Source organism: Citrus sinensis, chromosome 8, assembly GCF_022201045.2.
Source record: "Citrus sinensis cultivar Valencia sweet orange chromosome 8, DVS_A1.0, whole genome shotgun sequence".
NCBI classification, from domain to species: domain Eukaryota; kingdom Viridiplantae; phylum Streptophyta; class Magnoliopsida; order Sapindales; family Rutaceae; genus Citrus; species Citrus sinensis.
In genome coordinates this window covers 14,074,911-14,091,248 of record NC_068563.1, presented here as the reverse complement: position 1 = coordinate 14,091,248, position 16,338 = coordinate 14,074,911, and the positions used below count along the sequence as shown (strand labels likewise).

The 16,338-nt window shown below is 32.0% G+C and overlaps 1 protein-coding gene and 1 pseudogene across 1 annotated transcript; one reads left to right on the top strand and one right to left on the bottom strand.

Annotated features, from left to right (window-relative positions):
* LOC102626075 (uncharacterized) overlaps window positions 1-8,741 on the top strand; it is a 36,610-nt pseudogene extending 27,869 nt beyond the window's left edge.
* A 4,889-nt stretch (window positions 8,742-13,630) lies between these two features.
* On the bottom strand, window positions 13,631-15,738 carry LOC102628432 (hypothetical protein). The gene is made up of 2 exons (XM_006478515.4): window positions 15,155-15,738; window positions 13,631-14,394 (listed from the first exon to the last, which is right to left on the bottom strand). Exons 1-2 carry the CDS (start codon window positions 15,466-15,468, stop codon window positions 13,932-13,934), a joined length of 777 nt encoding a protein of 258 aa, XP_006478578.2. The 5' UTR covers window positions 15,469-15,738; the 3' UTR covers window positions 13,631-13,931.
* Window positions 15,739-16,338: the final 600 nt, after the last annotated feature.

The following is a 16,338-nucleotide window of genomic DNA, read 5'->3' as shown; positions in this document are numbered from 1 at the left end:
ATCAATCACTAAATTTACTCTCCATCACACTTGGTATACTTAAAACAATGCACAAAACTCAACAACCCCCCCCCCCCCAAGTACACCTTCATTATACAAAAACTAAACATAAATTATCTAAGAGAAATTTCATCAAACACCTAATATGCAATAGTTATAACTCATCATTTTAGCTAAATTTTGTTTCATTGCATCACTCCAACAACCTATAATCGTCTAGAATCCTAATCGCATTCACTTAAGTCATTAAAAAATGTTGAAGCTTGCTTTATCTTGGGTTTGGACTGTTTTCAATTTATTAGAATTATTTCTGATTCGTATAGATTATGGTGGATTCGGTTGGATTTTAGTTCGTTGTTGCCGTCACCGTTGCTATAGCCATTGTCATCGCCATTCACTACTCATTGTTCGTCGTTCAAGAGCAAAAGTTTGGAGTGTGGAAATGTGGAGGGTAATTTGGGGCAAATTTTTTTTTGACTACTTATGATGAGGAAAAATTTTAAGGGGTTAAATTAAAAAAAATGCAAAAGGTTTAAGGTTATTTCTGTAAATTTTCCAAAACATAATCCGCTCTTAACCATGACGCTGGGGTTACTACTTAATCTCAACCAATAAAATGATCTACAATTTTTATTAAATTACTAAAAAGATATTTATTATAATAATAATTTTTATAATTTTTTACATGTAAGTTCAAAAAAAGAGAAAAAGGACACTTCTTTCCAAGGTTTGGGGAACGACTCCATTAATTAGCCATAAGCAGGATTATTTGGGATAAATTGTATATTAAATCTATTTTCACACTCTGCAGCTAGGTGATTACCCTATAGACAGATTCCAGAAATAATGTTTGAGCCAAATCCTCTTCCATTTCCTGGTCCACGTTTGCCATAAGCATTATTGAATCCACCACCTCTGCAAAAAGCATCATTAAAACCACTAACTCTTCTTTGATTTCCTTGGCTATTTCCACTCCAGTTACAGTTCCAATTTCCCTTATATTGGCTAGGAAAACCTCTATTACCATTATTATCCTTATTACAGCTACCTCCTCCATTCTTGTTCTAGTTAGCTTGCTTACCGTTCGATCCACTAACCATCCCATCCACTACCATTACCATCATTTTTCTTTTGACTAGATTCAACTTGAGCAATAATAAGAGCAAAGTTGCTTTTGACTTTTGTACCAGCATCGAGATGATTACTCACAAGTCTAGCCTCATGAGTTAACAACATAAAATTCACCTCATTTATAGTCAGTCAACACATTGCCTTAATATAAACTACAATAGGATAATATGGCTAAACTAGACCAATGATCAAATGAGAGATAAAATCTAAATTGCTAACAGTACAAACCACCTAAAGCCAAACCATCAGTAATAAATTTTAGATTAGTGATGAATTCAGTCGTAGTCATTGATGCTTTCTTCCAACGACTAAGAATCATTTTCTAGTGAAATTTTATAGCATCAGACTCAAATCCAAATATTTTTCAAATCAGAAGAAGTACCAGAAGATTAATAATTTTCATGCTCATTGTGTTAGCCTAAAGGGCTACACATAATGTAATTTTGATGATAACAAACATGTGTATTAAGTGATTTAATAAATATTGTATTTCAAATTTTCACTAGTTTTTGAAGGGTAATATTTATGCAAGTGAATCTAGTGAAATCAAGCTCAAGACACGCAACAAACAACGGGGAAGTCAAGAATAAAGTTTAGAGCTTAATGGATAAATTATTGCGATAAATTCTTGTAAAGCCGGTATGATTTAATTGATGCATGATTTGACATTTGAAAAGCTCAAGAGATTTATTTAAATAATTACTTTTCATAAACTAAAAGGTTTTATTTTTATAAGGTAAAGTATTTTGTGGATTTGAGTAATTTGGACTTAAATGAAAAGTTTTTCAATCTTTGATTTTAATAGGTATTATTATTGAATTTCGGAGTTGGACCCTTTTGCAAATATTTGAAATGCTTTGGGCCATACCATAATTTATGAACATTTTGAACTAAAGTGAAAGATTTTGAGAACTTTGAAAAATATGGGTATTATGTTAAATTTGAAAAGGACCTCTTTGAGAAATAATAATATACTTGGGGCCATATCATAATTTTAAAAAGTTTTGGAATGACAAACATTATAAGGAAATTTTGAAATTGGACTTATTTATAAAGTTTTATGACGTTTTGGGTTATAGTATAATTATAAAAAATTTTGAGCCAAAGTGTAATGTTCGTGAACAGTATTACTGTAGCAAAATTCAAAAATAACGGTAATATCACAGTTACAAGCGGCTAGCCAGATAAATCAAGCGGCTAACTGCTTGGTTGCGGGAATTTGTCTATAACGGCTAGTTTTCGGGCTTTAACTATAAAAACTCAACTTCAACTTCATTTTAAGGACTAATGCAAGTATAAATAAGATCATATAACATATATTGAGTTTCCAAATCGTAAATCATCATAGATTGAATCATTATTGTGCTATTATTTGCATATCCACTCTTAAAGAGAGTTTTTGTTGTAATTTTCATTTCTTATCAAATTGTGAGTGTACAAGTGTGAGAAGCACTTGGAGTGAAGAGATTGGGGAGATAATCTCTTGATTGTAAAGGTTCATTGACACCTTAGAAGTCAATTGTAAGAACTTGAAGCCTTGGAAGGCTTGGATAGTGAAATCATCGAGCTTGGTTGGCTTGGAGGCGTGGACGTAGGCGGGGATTATCGAACCACGTAAAAATCCGTGTGTTTATTTTTCTCTTCCCTTACTCTTTTATTATTATGCTTGTTTGAATTTATTGTTTTCTATTCCATTAAGGCGTTAGATTGATTTGTTGTGCAAATTGTATTGCATAAATTATAAAATCCCAATTCACCCCCCCTCTTGGGTTGCGTAACTTGCATTTCACATTGAAGACATAAGCCAACTCAAGAGCAACTGATTTTACTAGTTCAACACTTTATAATCTGGATTCTCACAAGCTCTTGCATCTGAATTTCCAGCCTAATTAGGAAGAACTTATTTAGACAAGGTTTGGATCCACCAATACAACCTTAAATGCCACTAGCTTTTATGGAAGAAAGAATTGAGATTTCTAAATTGCAATGTGCATGATTCAACTTGATTGGAGGGGTGAAATTAAAAGAAGAAGCTAATATAGGTTTTGGAGCAAAAATTGAGCTAGAAGAGGCCATCAGATCAACTTTAATACCAAATTAAGTTTTATCAAGTATCAAGAAAGTGTTTGTTTGATGAGAAAATGCAAGAAAATAAAAGGAAATTGAAGAATCTAAGGAGATGATTTGAGAGAAATATGTCCAGATTCATAACTATTGAATTGTGATTATAAATGTTTATATATGTCTGGTAGCTTCTATACACAACAAAGTTGCGTGCTAAACTAGAGGGAAATGGGAAAAAGTTGCATAACAAACATAACAAACATGCTAATTCATCATCCACATCAGCAGCTATGTAACAAATCAAAAGATTAAACTAAGCTCAGCTTAACTAAGCTAAGCTCAATTAATTAGTTAATCCTAACAAATCTTCTTTCTATTTCTTCTTTGAAACAATCATCAATCATAATCTTCCTAACATAATGTTCACAGAATCAAGAAAAATGAGTTATTCGGATTTGATAACTTACTTGAGAGTAACAATCATTGTCTTTCTTTTTTTAGTACACAAAATTTCAATCTAATTTGATTTTTATGGTTCGGTTATTTGTGAGAGAGAGGGAGAGAGTGAAAGAAATTTTGAATTTTGAATTGTTGTTGTTTTTAATTATGTAAATGTCGTTAGTTGTTACAATTTTTTAAAAATATGAATCTTTGCATTATTAAAGGTGGGGCTCTGATTTTGCCATGTGGCTAATATCATATTAGGGGAGCAGACACCCAGTGATAGAAGCACCAATTTCTAGACCATTTACAGATATTACAAGCACCAATGTGTGGTAATAATTGACTCAAAATTAATTTCATTCATTGTAGAAATAAAAAATTACATTGGCTTACTGTTCAAAAAGAAACAATTATAAATTGCATTAACTAATTGTTATTCAGAATAAGCTATAATTGAAATGGGTTAGAATCGAAACAAATAATAGGAATCAACATTAGGTGTTTACTTAAACTATAAGAATTAGAATTCCGATGGGATGTATTCTCATTAATGTGTTTACTTTATCTTAGAATCAGAATAGATTGTTTCAAAATACTAAAATGATGTTAGTTACTTATATTCATTTTTTTAATTATTTATTACAATAATTTTAATTATCATTATTCAAAAAATTATTTTTTAATAAGAAATAATAACAACAATAACTACAACAACAATGATTATAATAATAATGAATTTTAAATATTATTATTATTAACAATAGCAAGAATAAGAATAATATAATAATATTTTAATTGAGGCCAAAAGTGAAAATTTTTTAAATTTAGGTGGGTTAAAATTGTGAGTTTAAGAAATTTTAGAACTTGATTTCCATCCTCTATGAAAATCAAGTTCTCATTCCTTACCATGGTGATATTTCCACCCCACAAATTTTACAAATCCACCCCACTTTTAAAAAATAATTACAAAAAATTCTCATTATTTTTAAAAATTTTAAATAAAAAAGAATTCAGAAGAATTAATCAATTAAATCTATCTTAATTTATTTTGATGTGACTTATTTTTTTTTATCATATTTGACTAATAAGATTTCTTTAACCTAAATTTAAATTGACTATTTTATCCTTAAAGGATAAAAATACCAAAACTTTAATTTAACTTCAACAATTTTTTAATTTTATACAAAATTCATTGTTTCAAAATAGTTAATTCTACTTTATTAGTATGATTATTAATTTTTAATTAAACTAATATAACTTCTTTATGAGAAAATAGTCATTAAATTATTAGGCTGTCAAATTATGTCATTTACATGTAAAATATTGAAAATTATTAGACTTCATTTAAAAAGTTAGATTATAAGTCACAAAACTAAGTACCTAAAATATTGGATACAAGAACACATTTTTTTCAGGCAAGCGAGTCATTTTATGTCATAAAGAAAAATAATTAAATAGAACTTATATTAAAACTACTTTAATAGTAAAAAAAACGAAGCAAGAAAAAAATATAAGAATGATTTAATTGATTAATTGTAAAATTTGTTTTGCTGATTTGTATTTAATTGATTAATTACATAATTTTTTTTTGTTTTGTATTTATTAGAAAAAATGTGTATTTATTGTAAATATTTTTCTAGAAGTAAGGTGGGTTTACACAAATAATGGGGTGGAAATATCCCTACCCCATTCCTTATTGTCATATATTAATTATATGGGGCTCACCATTTTCACTACATTCCCCCTATTTTCACAAGTAAATAATATTAATGATTCTTATTCGAAATTTTTATTTCTTAATCCCATACGTAAATACACCAGTAATATAATATTAATACAATTTAAAACAGAAGCAAGTAAATTAAAAGTTAAATAAAATAAATAACATTTTGGTGTTTTAACATATGTGGGACCCATAAGAATGCCTAATGCAATCCAACAAATCAACTATTTCTCTTTTAATTACCGAGTTTCCATTTTAATTGATCTAAGACATTTAAGCCATATAGGATTATGATTTGATTTAGATTCTTTCCCATTTGCTTAGATTAAGATTCTAATTTGGTTTAAATTCTTTCCTATTTGTTTAGATTCAGATTCATATTTAATTTTGTTTTAGGATTTATTTCTAAAAATTCTTGTAACCAACCTTATATAATGTACTCGCATCCAATAAACAGAGACATATCAGTTTTGATGCAATTGGTGAGAGAGTTAATTCTCTTTGGTTCTTAAAAAAACTTTTTGAACTTGTCAAATTTTCGTGACGTTCAAAGTCTTAACTTATCAATCAGATCATCTATAGCTGATTGTGGCATCCTCACATACTAAGGTTCGTGCTTTCATTGAGTATTGGGTCGTTGTTCCATTCAATTTTATATTTAGATTCGATCTTGAAGACTAAATTGATTAGAGCCGCATCAATTCTTGGCAGGGTTTATATTATGTTGGTATCAGAACTTAGGTTCTAAGGTCAGATTCATTTATCTTTATTGTTTTTCATTCTTATTTGAGATTTTTCATTCTTGTTCTAGTATTAAAGAACAAAAAAAATCATGAATAGTGATGCGTGAACAATACTATGTGAATAGTATGGCAAGAACAGTGCCGCCTGAACAATATTTTTGGTTTCTTTTTATTAAATTTGCAACTTTGTGGTTTAATTCTCCCTAAATCCATAAATTTTATATATTCCTTTCCCTTAAAAAAAAAAAAAGTCCCCGACCTCCACTTAAAAATCTTTTGTTCATTTTTCATTATTAGTGTCTTAAAGAGTCCAAAATTAGTTTTACCCCATAGATGAATTTTTTTTTTGCCCTACATTTTCGTAATTTGTGCTTCCAAAACCTAATCAAACGTACACATTGTATTCTTGCTTTTGAAATTCGAGTCTCCTTAGTGTAATCTTGTGAATTGCTATTAAAATCTTGATATTGGTTTGATTAGTTTGATAAGAACCAAGTGAGAATTACTACGAGTGGAAAAAGGTAAGAGAGTGTGAGCATATTAGAGGGTAAAAGCCAATAAATTTGAGTGAAACACGAGTGGAATTGAGTGAATCATTTTCTTGAGTGAAAACACGTAAGGGGAATGAGGTGAGGTCCTTTCTACATTATCTCTAACTTTCTTTTACAGATGTTAGTCATGTCTCACAACCTAGAACGAAACACCAATTAAGAGGATCAATCCACAACTACTCAGAATTTGCAAATTCAAGCATTGATGGGTGAGATGAGAAGGATGATGAGGGCTGAATTGAGCACATATACGAGCGTTTGGATAAAGTAGAGAACACACGTGCAGGGCAACCACAACCCATTCCCCAAGCACTTAGGAGGCAGAGACTCCGGCTAGATGAGAGATCAATGACAATTATAGGGATGAGTATGAAGAAAGGGAGGACTTAGTGGGTAGCTATAGGAGAGATGAACGAGGTAGGAGACCTAGGAATAGAGATGATGGTTTGAGTGGCATAAAGATAAAGATCCCGTGTTTTCAAGGTAAAACCGACCTAGAGCCATACGTTGAATGAGAGAAGAAAACGGAGTTCGTATTTGTTTGGCACAATTATTCAGAGACAAAAAAAGTAAAAATTGGCTGCGATTGATTTTTTTGACTATATTATTATTTGGTGGGATCAACTTGCTCTAAACAGGAGGCGGAATAAGGAACGTCCAGTTGAGACATGAGATGAAATGAAATCATTGATGAGAAGAAATAGAGATTGCCATGATTAGAGCAAATGTGGAAGAAGATAGAGAAGCTACCATGACACAATTCTTAAATGGCCTTAATTGGGAGATTGCAAATATGGTTGAGTTGCAACATTATGTAGAGATTAAGGAGATGGTCTACAAAGCCATCAAGATTGAGTAACAACTCAAGAGGAGGTGTAACATCCGTGAAGCCCCAAGCTCAAGTTCTATTCCTTGGAAGCCGAGTTATATGAAGCGACATGAGAGACCACAAGCATCTGCTGCACCTAAACCGAGATTCGAACCCTCCAAGCACCATTCACAAGGTAACACCGCGACTCCCACTATTAGCAATTGTGACATTAGGTGTTTTAAATGTCAAGGTAAAGGGACACAGAGCAAGTGAATGCGTGAATAAAAGAGTTATGGTGTTGCGGGACAATGGTGAGATTGTGACTGAAGATGAAACAAAAGAAAATGAGATGCCACCATTGGAGGACGTCGAAGATGAAGAATATTCAGTCCCTGAGGAATTGATTTTAGTAAATAAGAGAGTTTTGAGTGTGCAAGTAAAGGAAGATGAAGCAGTACAATGGGAAAATATTTTCCATACTAGGTACTATGTTCAAGACAAAATATGTAGTATGATTATTGATAGAGGAAGTTGTACTAATGCTGCTAGTACTATCACGGTGGAAAAGTTAGGGCTTCCAACACTAAAACACCCACGGCCGTACAAACTACAATGGTTAAATGACAATGGTGAGGTAAAAGTGAACAAGCAGGTGCTAGTGACTTTTCGGATTGGTAAATATAAAGATAAGGTGTTATGTGATGTAGTACCAATGTTGGCTGAACACTTGCTACTTGGGCGGCCTTGGCAATTTGATAAACGTGTAAAGCAAGATGGGTTCACTAACAAATATCCATTTGTGTTTAATCAACACAACATCACTATTATTCTATTGACACTAAAGTAGGTTTATGGAGACTGAGTGAGCCTACAGAGAGAGAGTGAGCAAAAGAAAAAGAGAGAAAAATGAGAGTGAAAGTTAGAAAGAGGCCAAAAATATGAGAGAAAAAAAATGTGGTCTTTGAGAGAAAATCATAGGGAAAACAAAAAAATTTCTATGCGAGAGCTAGTGAGATAAGAAAGTTTTATTTTGCATCCACTAACGATTTGTACTTTTGTCCTTGCAAGAATATGAGGATGACTTTCTTAAGGAAACACCATATGGTTTACCTTCAATCCGAGGGATTGAGCATCAGATTGATTTCGTACCCAGTGTAATTATTCCAAATCGACTAGCCTATAGGAGCAACCCGGAGGAAAAAAAGGAACTTCAAAGGCAGATTAATGAATTGATGGAAAAAAGTATACGTGAAAGAAAGCATGAGTCCATGTGAAGTTCCGGTTTTATCAGTTCCTGAGAAGCATGGACCGTGGAGGATATGTTTTGACTGTCGAGCCATCAACAACATAACGGTAAAGTATCGACATCTCATTCCTAAGCTAGATGAAATGCTTGATGAATTTCATGGGTCTTGTATATTTTCTAAAATTGATCTGAAAAGTAGATATCATCATATTAAAATGAAAGAAGCAAATGGATGGAAAACTACCTTTAAAACAAAATATTGTTTGTATGAATGGTTAGCCATGCCTTTTGGTTTGACTAATGCCCCAAGCACTTTTATGAGACTTATGAATAATGTTTTGCGAGCTTTTATTATTAAGCTTGTTGTTGTTTATTTTGATAATATCCTCATTTATAGCAAAAATGTAGATGATCATGTAGTACATTTAAAATCTATTTTAGAGGTGCTTAAAAAAAATTGTTTGCTAATCTCAATAAGCATACCTTTTGCACCAATAAACTTGTGTTTTTAGGATTTGTTATGAGTACACAGAGTGGTATACAAGTTGATGAGGAGTAGGTATGTGCAATCCAAGAGTGGCCAAGTCCTACAAGCGTAAGTGATGTGAGAAGCTTTCACGGGCTCGCTAGTTTCTACTGACGATTTGTGCAAGACATTAACACATCGACCGCACCACTTACTGAAGTAATCAAAAAAGACTTTGGATTCAAGTGGGAAGAAGAACAAGAGAAGGTGTTTCAAATAATTAAACAAAAGCTAACTAATGCTCTCTTATTATCCTTACCTAACTTTAATAAAATATTCGAAATTAAATGTGATGCCTCAAGTATTGGTACTGGCGCAGTCCTAATGCTGAAGGGACGACCAATTGCTTACTCTAGTGAGAAACTAAATAGGGTAGTCTTAAACTACCCTACTTACGATAAGGAGTTGTATGCGTTGGTTCAAATGTTAAAAACGTATCAGCACTACCTACGGCCTAAGGAATTCGTGATTCACACCGATCATGAGTCTTTGAAACACCTTAAAAGCCAACACAAGCTGAGCAAGAGGCATGCTTGATGGGTAGAATTCATGGAGACATTTTTATATGTCATTCGTTACAAGTAAAGTAAGGAAAACGTTGTTGCAGATACGCTTTCTCGCATGTATGTCTTAATCTCGACATTTAATGTTAAATTGCATCATAGAGACATTTCCATATATCATTTGTTACAAACAAAGTAAGAAAAACGTTGTTGCAGATACGCTTTCCCGTAGGTATGTCTTAATCTCAATACTTAATGCTAAACTACTTGGTTTTAAAGATATTAAGGAATTGTATCCTGATGACCGCGATTTTAATGTTGAATACCAAGCTTGTGAAAAGACCGCAGTTGGTAAGTACTTTAAGTATGATGGTTACTTATTTCGGGAGAATAAACTATGTGTCTAATTATTCTTTGAGAGATTTGTTAATGAAAGAATCCCAAGGAGGGTTGATGGGACGTTTTGGAGTTGTAAAAACCTTTAGCAGTTTTGCAAGAACACTTCTATTGCCCACATATGAAATGAGATGTCGAGAGACTTTATAGTAGATGTGTCACCTTTAAGTAAGCCAAATCGAAAGTGCAGCCCTATGGCTTATACACCCCGTTGCCAATACCCAGTATGCCTCAGAATGATGTTTTGATGGATTTTGTACTAGAGTTATCTAAGTCTAAACGAGGGAGAGACTCAATTTTTGTGGTTGTGGATAGATTTTCAAGAATACACCTTTTGTTCAATGCCACAAAACAGATGATACTTCTAATGTCGCTGACCTGTTCTTTATGGAAATTGTGAGGTTGCATGGTATGCCCATAACAATTTTTTTTTACAGGGATGCTAATTTATTATTTTCAACTACTGGTCACGCTCAAAATGATGGTCAAATAGAAGTTGGAAATATAACTTTATCGACCTTGTTGCGGGCTACCATTAGAAAGAATATCAAAACTTAGAAGATTGTTTGTCATCTGTTGAGTTTGCCTATAATCATTCTGTTCATTCTACTATTAAGTATTCACCGTTTGAAATTGTTCATGTTTTTAATCTTTTAACTCCATTAGATTTAACTCCACTACGTGTTTCTGAGGTGTTAACTAAGATGAAAAAAAAATGCTGAAGTTGTTAAACAGATACACGATATGGCGAAGTTCAATATTAAGCGGAGAATTGAGCAATATGCTAAACAAACCAATAAAGGGCGACATAAACTAGTCTTTAAACCTAGCGATTAGGTGTGGTTACACATGCACAATGAACAATTTCTAAAACGAAGGAAATCTAAGTTATTACCTCAAGGGGATGGTCATTTCCAAGTTTCAGAACATATCAATGACTATGCATACAAGTTGGATTTGCCTGGTTAGTACGACGTAAAAGCTACTTTTAATGTTTCTTATTTAAGTCTTTTGATGCAAATGATGAATTGAGGAAAAATCATCTTCAAAAGGAAAGGAATGATGAGATTGAGGACAAAATTGTCACGAGCACGTGAGATGAGGCATATTCAAATCTTATTCAAGTTTCCGTCGAACCCGTCACAGGAGCTCGAGCAAAGAAATTCAAAAAAGCATTTAATGAGTTGATTCAAGCAACTTTGACTCAATCAAATTCGCAGAGGCCCGTTGAAGGAATCGCACATGATAAATACATTATTCAGGCTTTTGAAGTTTTCAAATAATTATTTCCATGAAATAGGAATTTGGTTTGCACTTTTATAGTGGGAACATATATTATTTTCCTTTTTTGGATATTTTCCTATTTAGAAAATAAACTACTTTCCTTTTTAGATACTTTCTCGTTTTTTGAGGAGGTTAGTGGAAAAACAAATCAATTATATCTCTTTTACTTACCGAGTTTCCATTTTATTTTGTGTAAAATGTTTAAGCCGATAAAGATTCTAATTTGATTTAAATTCTTTCTTATATGTTTAGATTCCAAGTCTGATTGCGATTTGATTTTGGTTTAGGATCTATTTCTAAAAATTCTTGTAACTAACCCTATATAATATACTCGCATCCAATAAATAGAGACATATTAGTTTTGATGTAATTAGTGAGAGAATTAATTCTCTTTGGTTCTTAAACAAATTTTTTGAACTTATTAGATTTCGGTGGCGTTTAAACTCTTGACTTATCAATTAGATCATCCATACATGATTGTAGCGTCCTCACATACCAAGATTCGTGCTTTCATTGAGCATTGGGTCGTGGTTCCATTCAATTCTAGGTTTAGATTTGTTCTTGGAGACTAAATTGATTAGGATCACGTCAGTTGTTGGTGAGGTTTGTATCAATTTCTTATTCAGAAAAAAGATGGAGACAATTTGGTAGCCAATATCTTATCTAAGGGGACGAAGGTTCAATGAAATCTCCATCCCCAACTCATTTCCCCATGTCTATTTTTTTATTTTATTTCTCTAAATTTTTTAGTGAATACACTTAAAATTTAAATTGTAATGGTATGGATGTAAATAATAAGTATCATAATGTTAACAATATAAATAATAGCTAATATAAGCATTTAAAAATTGGCGAAATTTTTTTACTAATGATTTATACCATACAACTTTTATGATGTGCTCAACTTTGAAACTATACTTTTACTTTGTTTTATAAATTATCTTATAAATTTGATGACATTGACTTATAAGTTAATACAAATAATTTTAATACTTTAATTTTGTTTTGACATATACTTTAATTTATTTTGATGTTTTGTGTTGGAAATATGATTTTATACTTATCCTCATCCCGTCCCCACAAACAATTTTGAAAGAAACAGCAATGGTTCCAGGATATAAGCAGAGTATCGGGGATGGACGCAGGGATGTTGATCCTATCGACTCACCTCCCCATTCCCAGTAATTTGTTTTAGTGTTGTTTCCACCCCGACCATTTTTATAAACCCACCCAAGGTCTAGATAATAATTACAAAAAATTAACGCCATTTTTAAAATTTCACTTAAAAAATTAGAGAAATAATTAATTAAATCTATCTTAATTTATTTTTTTATGATTTATGTTTTTTTAATTAAATTTAACTACTAAGATTACTTTAGCCTAAATTTAGATTTAATGCTTTACCCTTAGGTAAAGCGTACCAAAAATTTACTTTTAACTTCATCTTCTTTTATTTCCGTGTACAAATTCATTGTTTCTAAATGATATGTCAATTCTACTTTATTAGTATGATTATCAATCTTTAATTTAAACTGACACAATGTCAATACTCATGCAAAATATTGACCTATCAAATTTATCTTATTTGCATGTAATGTATTGAAAATTATTAGATTTCATTTAAAAAAGTTAGATTATATGGGTTACAAAATTAAATACCTAAATTCTAAACTATTAAATATAAGAACACTTATTTCTCAGAGCAATTGGGTCAATTTTGTGTTATAAGGATAAAATAATTAAATAAAACTTATGATAAAGCAAACTTAATAGTCAAAGAGGGTAAAAACAAATTACAAGGATTGTACAAATTTTCTGTTGATTTGTATTTGTTAAAAATAAATATGAACTTATAGTAAATACTTTTAGAAGAATATTTTTTTTAGAAGTGGGGAGGGTTTACACAAATAGCTAATAAATTATTTTTAGGAGCAAAAAGATGTTAAAGCAATTAAAAATTTCAAACTCACAGCAATGTACGTATAGAATCAGTTGTCACAAGTTATTTATCAGCAGCAAATATTTGAATAAACAAAAATTCAGGAGTTACATAAAGATGCAATTAGTGCTAACTCTCCCATCAGTGCAATTTGTCATACATCAAAAATCAAGTTGTCATCAAAATGGTAATTACAATATGCAAAGTCTTACTTCAAAATTGGTATTTAGCAATATAATAATACGTAATTATAATATGCAAAGTCTTACTTCAAAATTGGTATTTAGCAATATAATAATACCAGACGATTTGTTGATTACCACTATAAAGCATTCTTCCTCCGCACAAACTTGTTGATTACATATTTGACCTTCATAAAGACTGAAGTATAACTGAATGGTTAAGAGAAAAATAAACTGGAAAGAATTGCCCAACTCTGAACCTTTAAAGAGAGTACCACACAGAAAAGATCGAAATGTAAAATTGACTCTCAATGAAAATTCGTGATGTATAACTTTGTATTCAACCATAACAATAATCAAAGAAGAAAATTAATGTTGATTAATTCTATTATTGACTTTTCTTCAGACCCTCTCTTCCTGTTTTACCATGAGATGAGTCTGCAACAATATCGCTAGGAGATTCAGCCACTGTGATATCAGTGGAGTACTTTTTTATCCTAAAAGAAATCAGAATGCTTGATACAATCCCAAGTAGGGGAAAGAGGTAGGACCAAACCTGGGATTTCCAAGAGCTGGATGTTGAAGCAACAGCAGCACCAGCAAGGCTACCAATGGATGTGTTCTGCAAAATCATTGGTAGGCAGCCAATAATTGTTGGGAGCAGAAAATCCACTACAAACCCAACATTTGTGGCAGCTAAGGCATAGTTAATGACATACGAGGGCATTGGTGAAAAGCGTGCTAACACCACAAATTTCCAACCATCTTTTTCAACTCCTCTAGAAAGGATATGGAAGTACTTGTTTCTCTGAGCCCACTCCATTGCTGAATTCGAACTCTTGAAAACTAACCTGAATCCACAGAGTCAAAATCATTCTTAAAAGTAATTATAAAATAAACATAAAGAAAAACAAATAAATAAAAAATAAAAATAACAACAAAAAACTAGGGAAATTTGGGGAATGGAACAACGAATGGAAAATCCTGAGAGCAAGTATGTAGGCGTCATCAAATGCAGACAAGTTCAGTAATGTTACAGTCAATCTGCTTTTGTTTCCTGGTTCAAACTGGCATGTCTTTGAAAACCATTGAGTACTTGAATTACTCTGTAATTTTCATTCTCTTCAAGACTTCAAAATATTATTTTGAAGAGAAACAAAAACAATCATGCCCAGATGAAAATAACCCAATTCAAACAGACAATTATTTTATTTGAGAAAAGCTTCCATCATGTCATGTATCCAAGTGATGTTCTATCATCAACTATTTTAGGGTATTCAATGTTTTAACAGGTCTATATGGCGCAGACCAACAAAACCTTAAGTAACTATAGGCCCAACAATTCCTAGGGTTCCTTAGAAAAAGTGGCTCTCCAAATCCAATTAACATAACCAGTCAAATCTCAGCTGATTAGCAACTAGTGAATGCAATGCATAATTGAACTATATTTCACCACACATCATGGGGTGGATGGATCAATCCACCTAAATGCTAGACTTAAGACTAATTAGATTTCGGATCTCTTATTTAAAGGCATCGATTCAGTGGGGTGTAAGACAAAAACAAACAAATAATTAATTTGTAGGAGTAATAGGGATTTTATTATAAAACCTGCCGATCCAGAAGGAGAGGGAAGCTCCAAGAAGCTTAGCGGAAAAGACGCAAAGAACAGCAGGGAAGAAACCGAAGAGAAGAGAAGCGGCGGCTTCGAAGAAGACAGCGTAGGGCAAGCAAAGAGCGATAGTGAGTGTGTGAAATCCCACGAAAACAGGAATCGCCCAAACACCCAACCGATCCGACCATTCTCTAATAGCTTTAATACCAGTGTCTTTATCAAATCCAAATCCGTAATGTTTGCTTACTTCCCTTATTATCGCTATCACCCCCACTACCATTCCGATTTTCAACCATTTCCCCATTCCCATTTCTCTCTCGTCTTTTTACTTCTTTTTTCCCCCCTCCTTCCAAGTCAACCTAATAATATGCTTTTCTTTGCGTGGTGATGCCAGCAATGTCAGTGTCTCACGCTCACACGCTACGAGTACGACCACCCTTCTTTCTTCGAGCATTTTCTCAAACACATAGGCGGCGTCTCTGGGCCCATTTAACAGAAGCCTTATTCAACTATTTCATTCATATTGGGCCACCCATCCAATATGACTAGGCTGCAATTGCCAATTGTGCAACACCATGCGTGCTTCATTGAATTTGAGCGACTACTAACGAGGCAACGACAATAATGAAGAATTGATTGGAATTCTGAATTTAGAAGAATAATCACTTTAAAAGCTTTTAAATTGAACAACCAGTATTTATTATGGTGATATTTACACGCACACTTTTTGTAAATCCGGACTTTTTAAAGAAAATAATGAAAAAATTCACATAATTTTCAAAAATTTCAAATAAAAAAAAAGAATTTTAGATAATTAATTAATTAAATCTCTTTTAATTTATTTTATGTGACTTAAATTTTTATTATATTTGACAACTAAGACATCCTTAGTGTAAGTTTAAATTTATTATTTTACTCTTATAAGGTAAAAGTATTAAGGCCATATTCGGTTGCAGGAAAGAAGGAGTGAGAAGTGGAGAAGAAAAGAGAAAAAAGGGTAGGGAATTCAATTTTCCTTATTTGGTTTAGAATAGAATTATTAGAGAAAAGGAATTTAGTAATTTTATTGGAACAAATTTACCCTTATATTAGATTTTTATTACTTATTAGTAAATTAATTAAAGAACTACAAATATGTTTAACTATCTAAAAGTTAGCCTCAAGGTTAATGTTTTATTCT

Coding starts and splice junctions, on each gene's coding strand:
- LOC102628432 (XM_006478515.4), bottom strand. CDS start 15,468: ATGGGAATGGGGAAATGGTTGAAAATCGGAATGGTAGTGGGGGTGATA. Junction 14,395..15,154: donor CTCTCCTTCTGGATCGGCAG/GTTTTATAATAA, acceptor CTGTGGATTCAG/GTTAGTTTTCAAGAGTTCGA.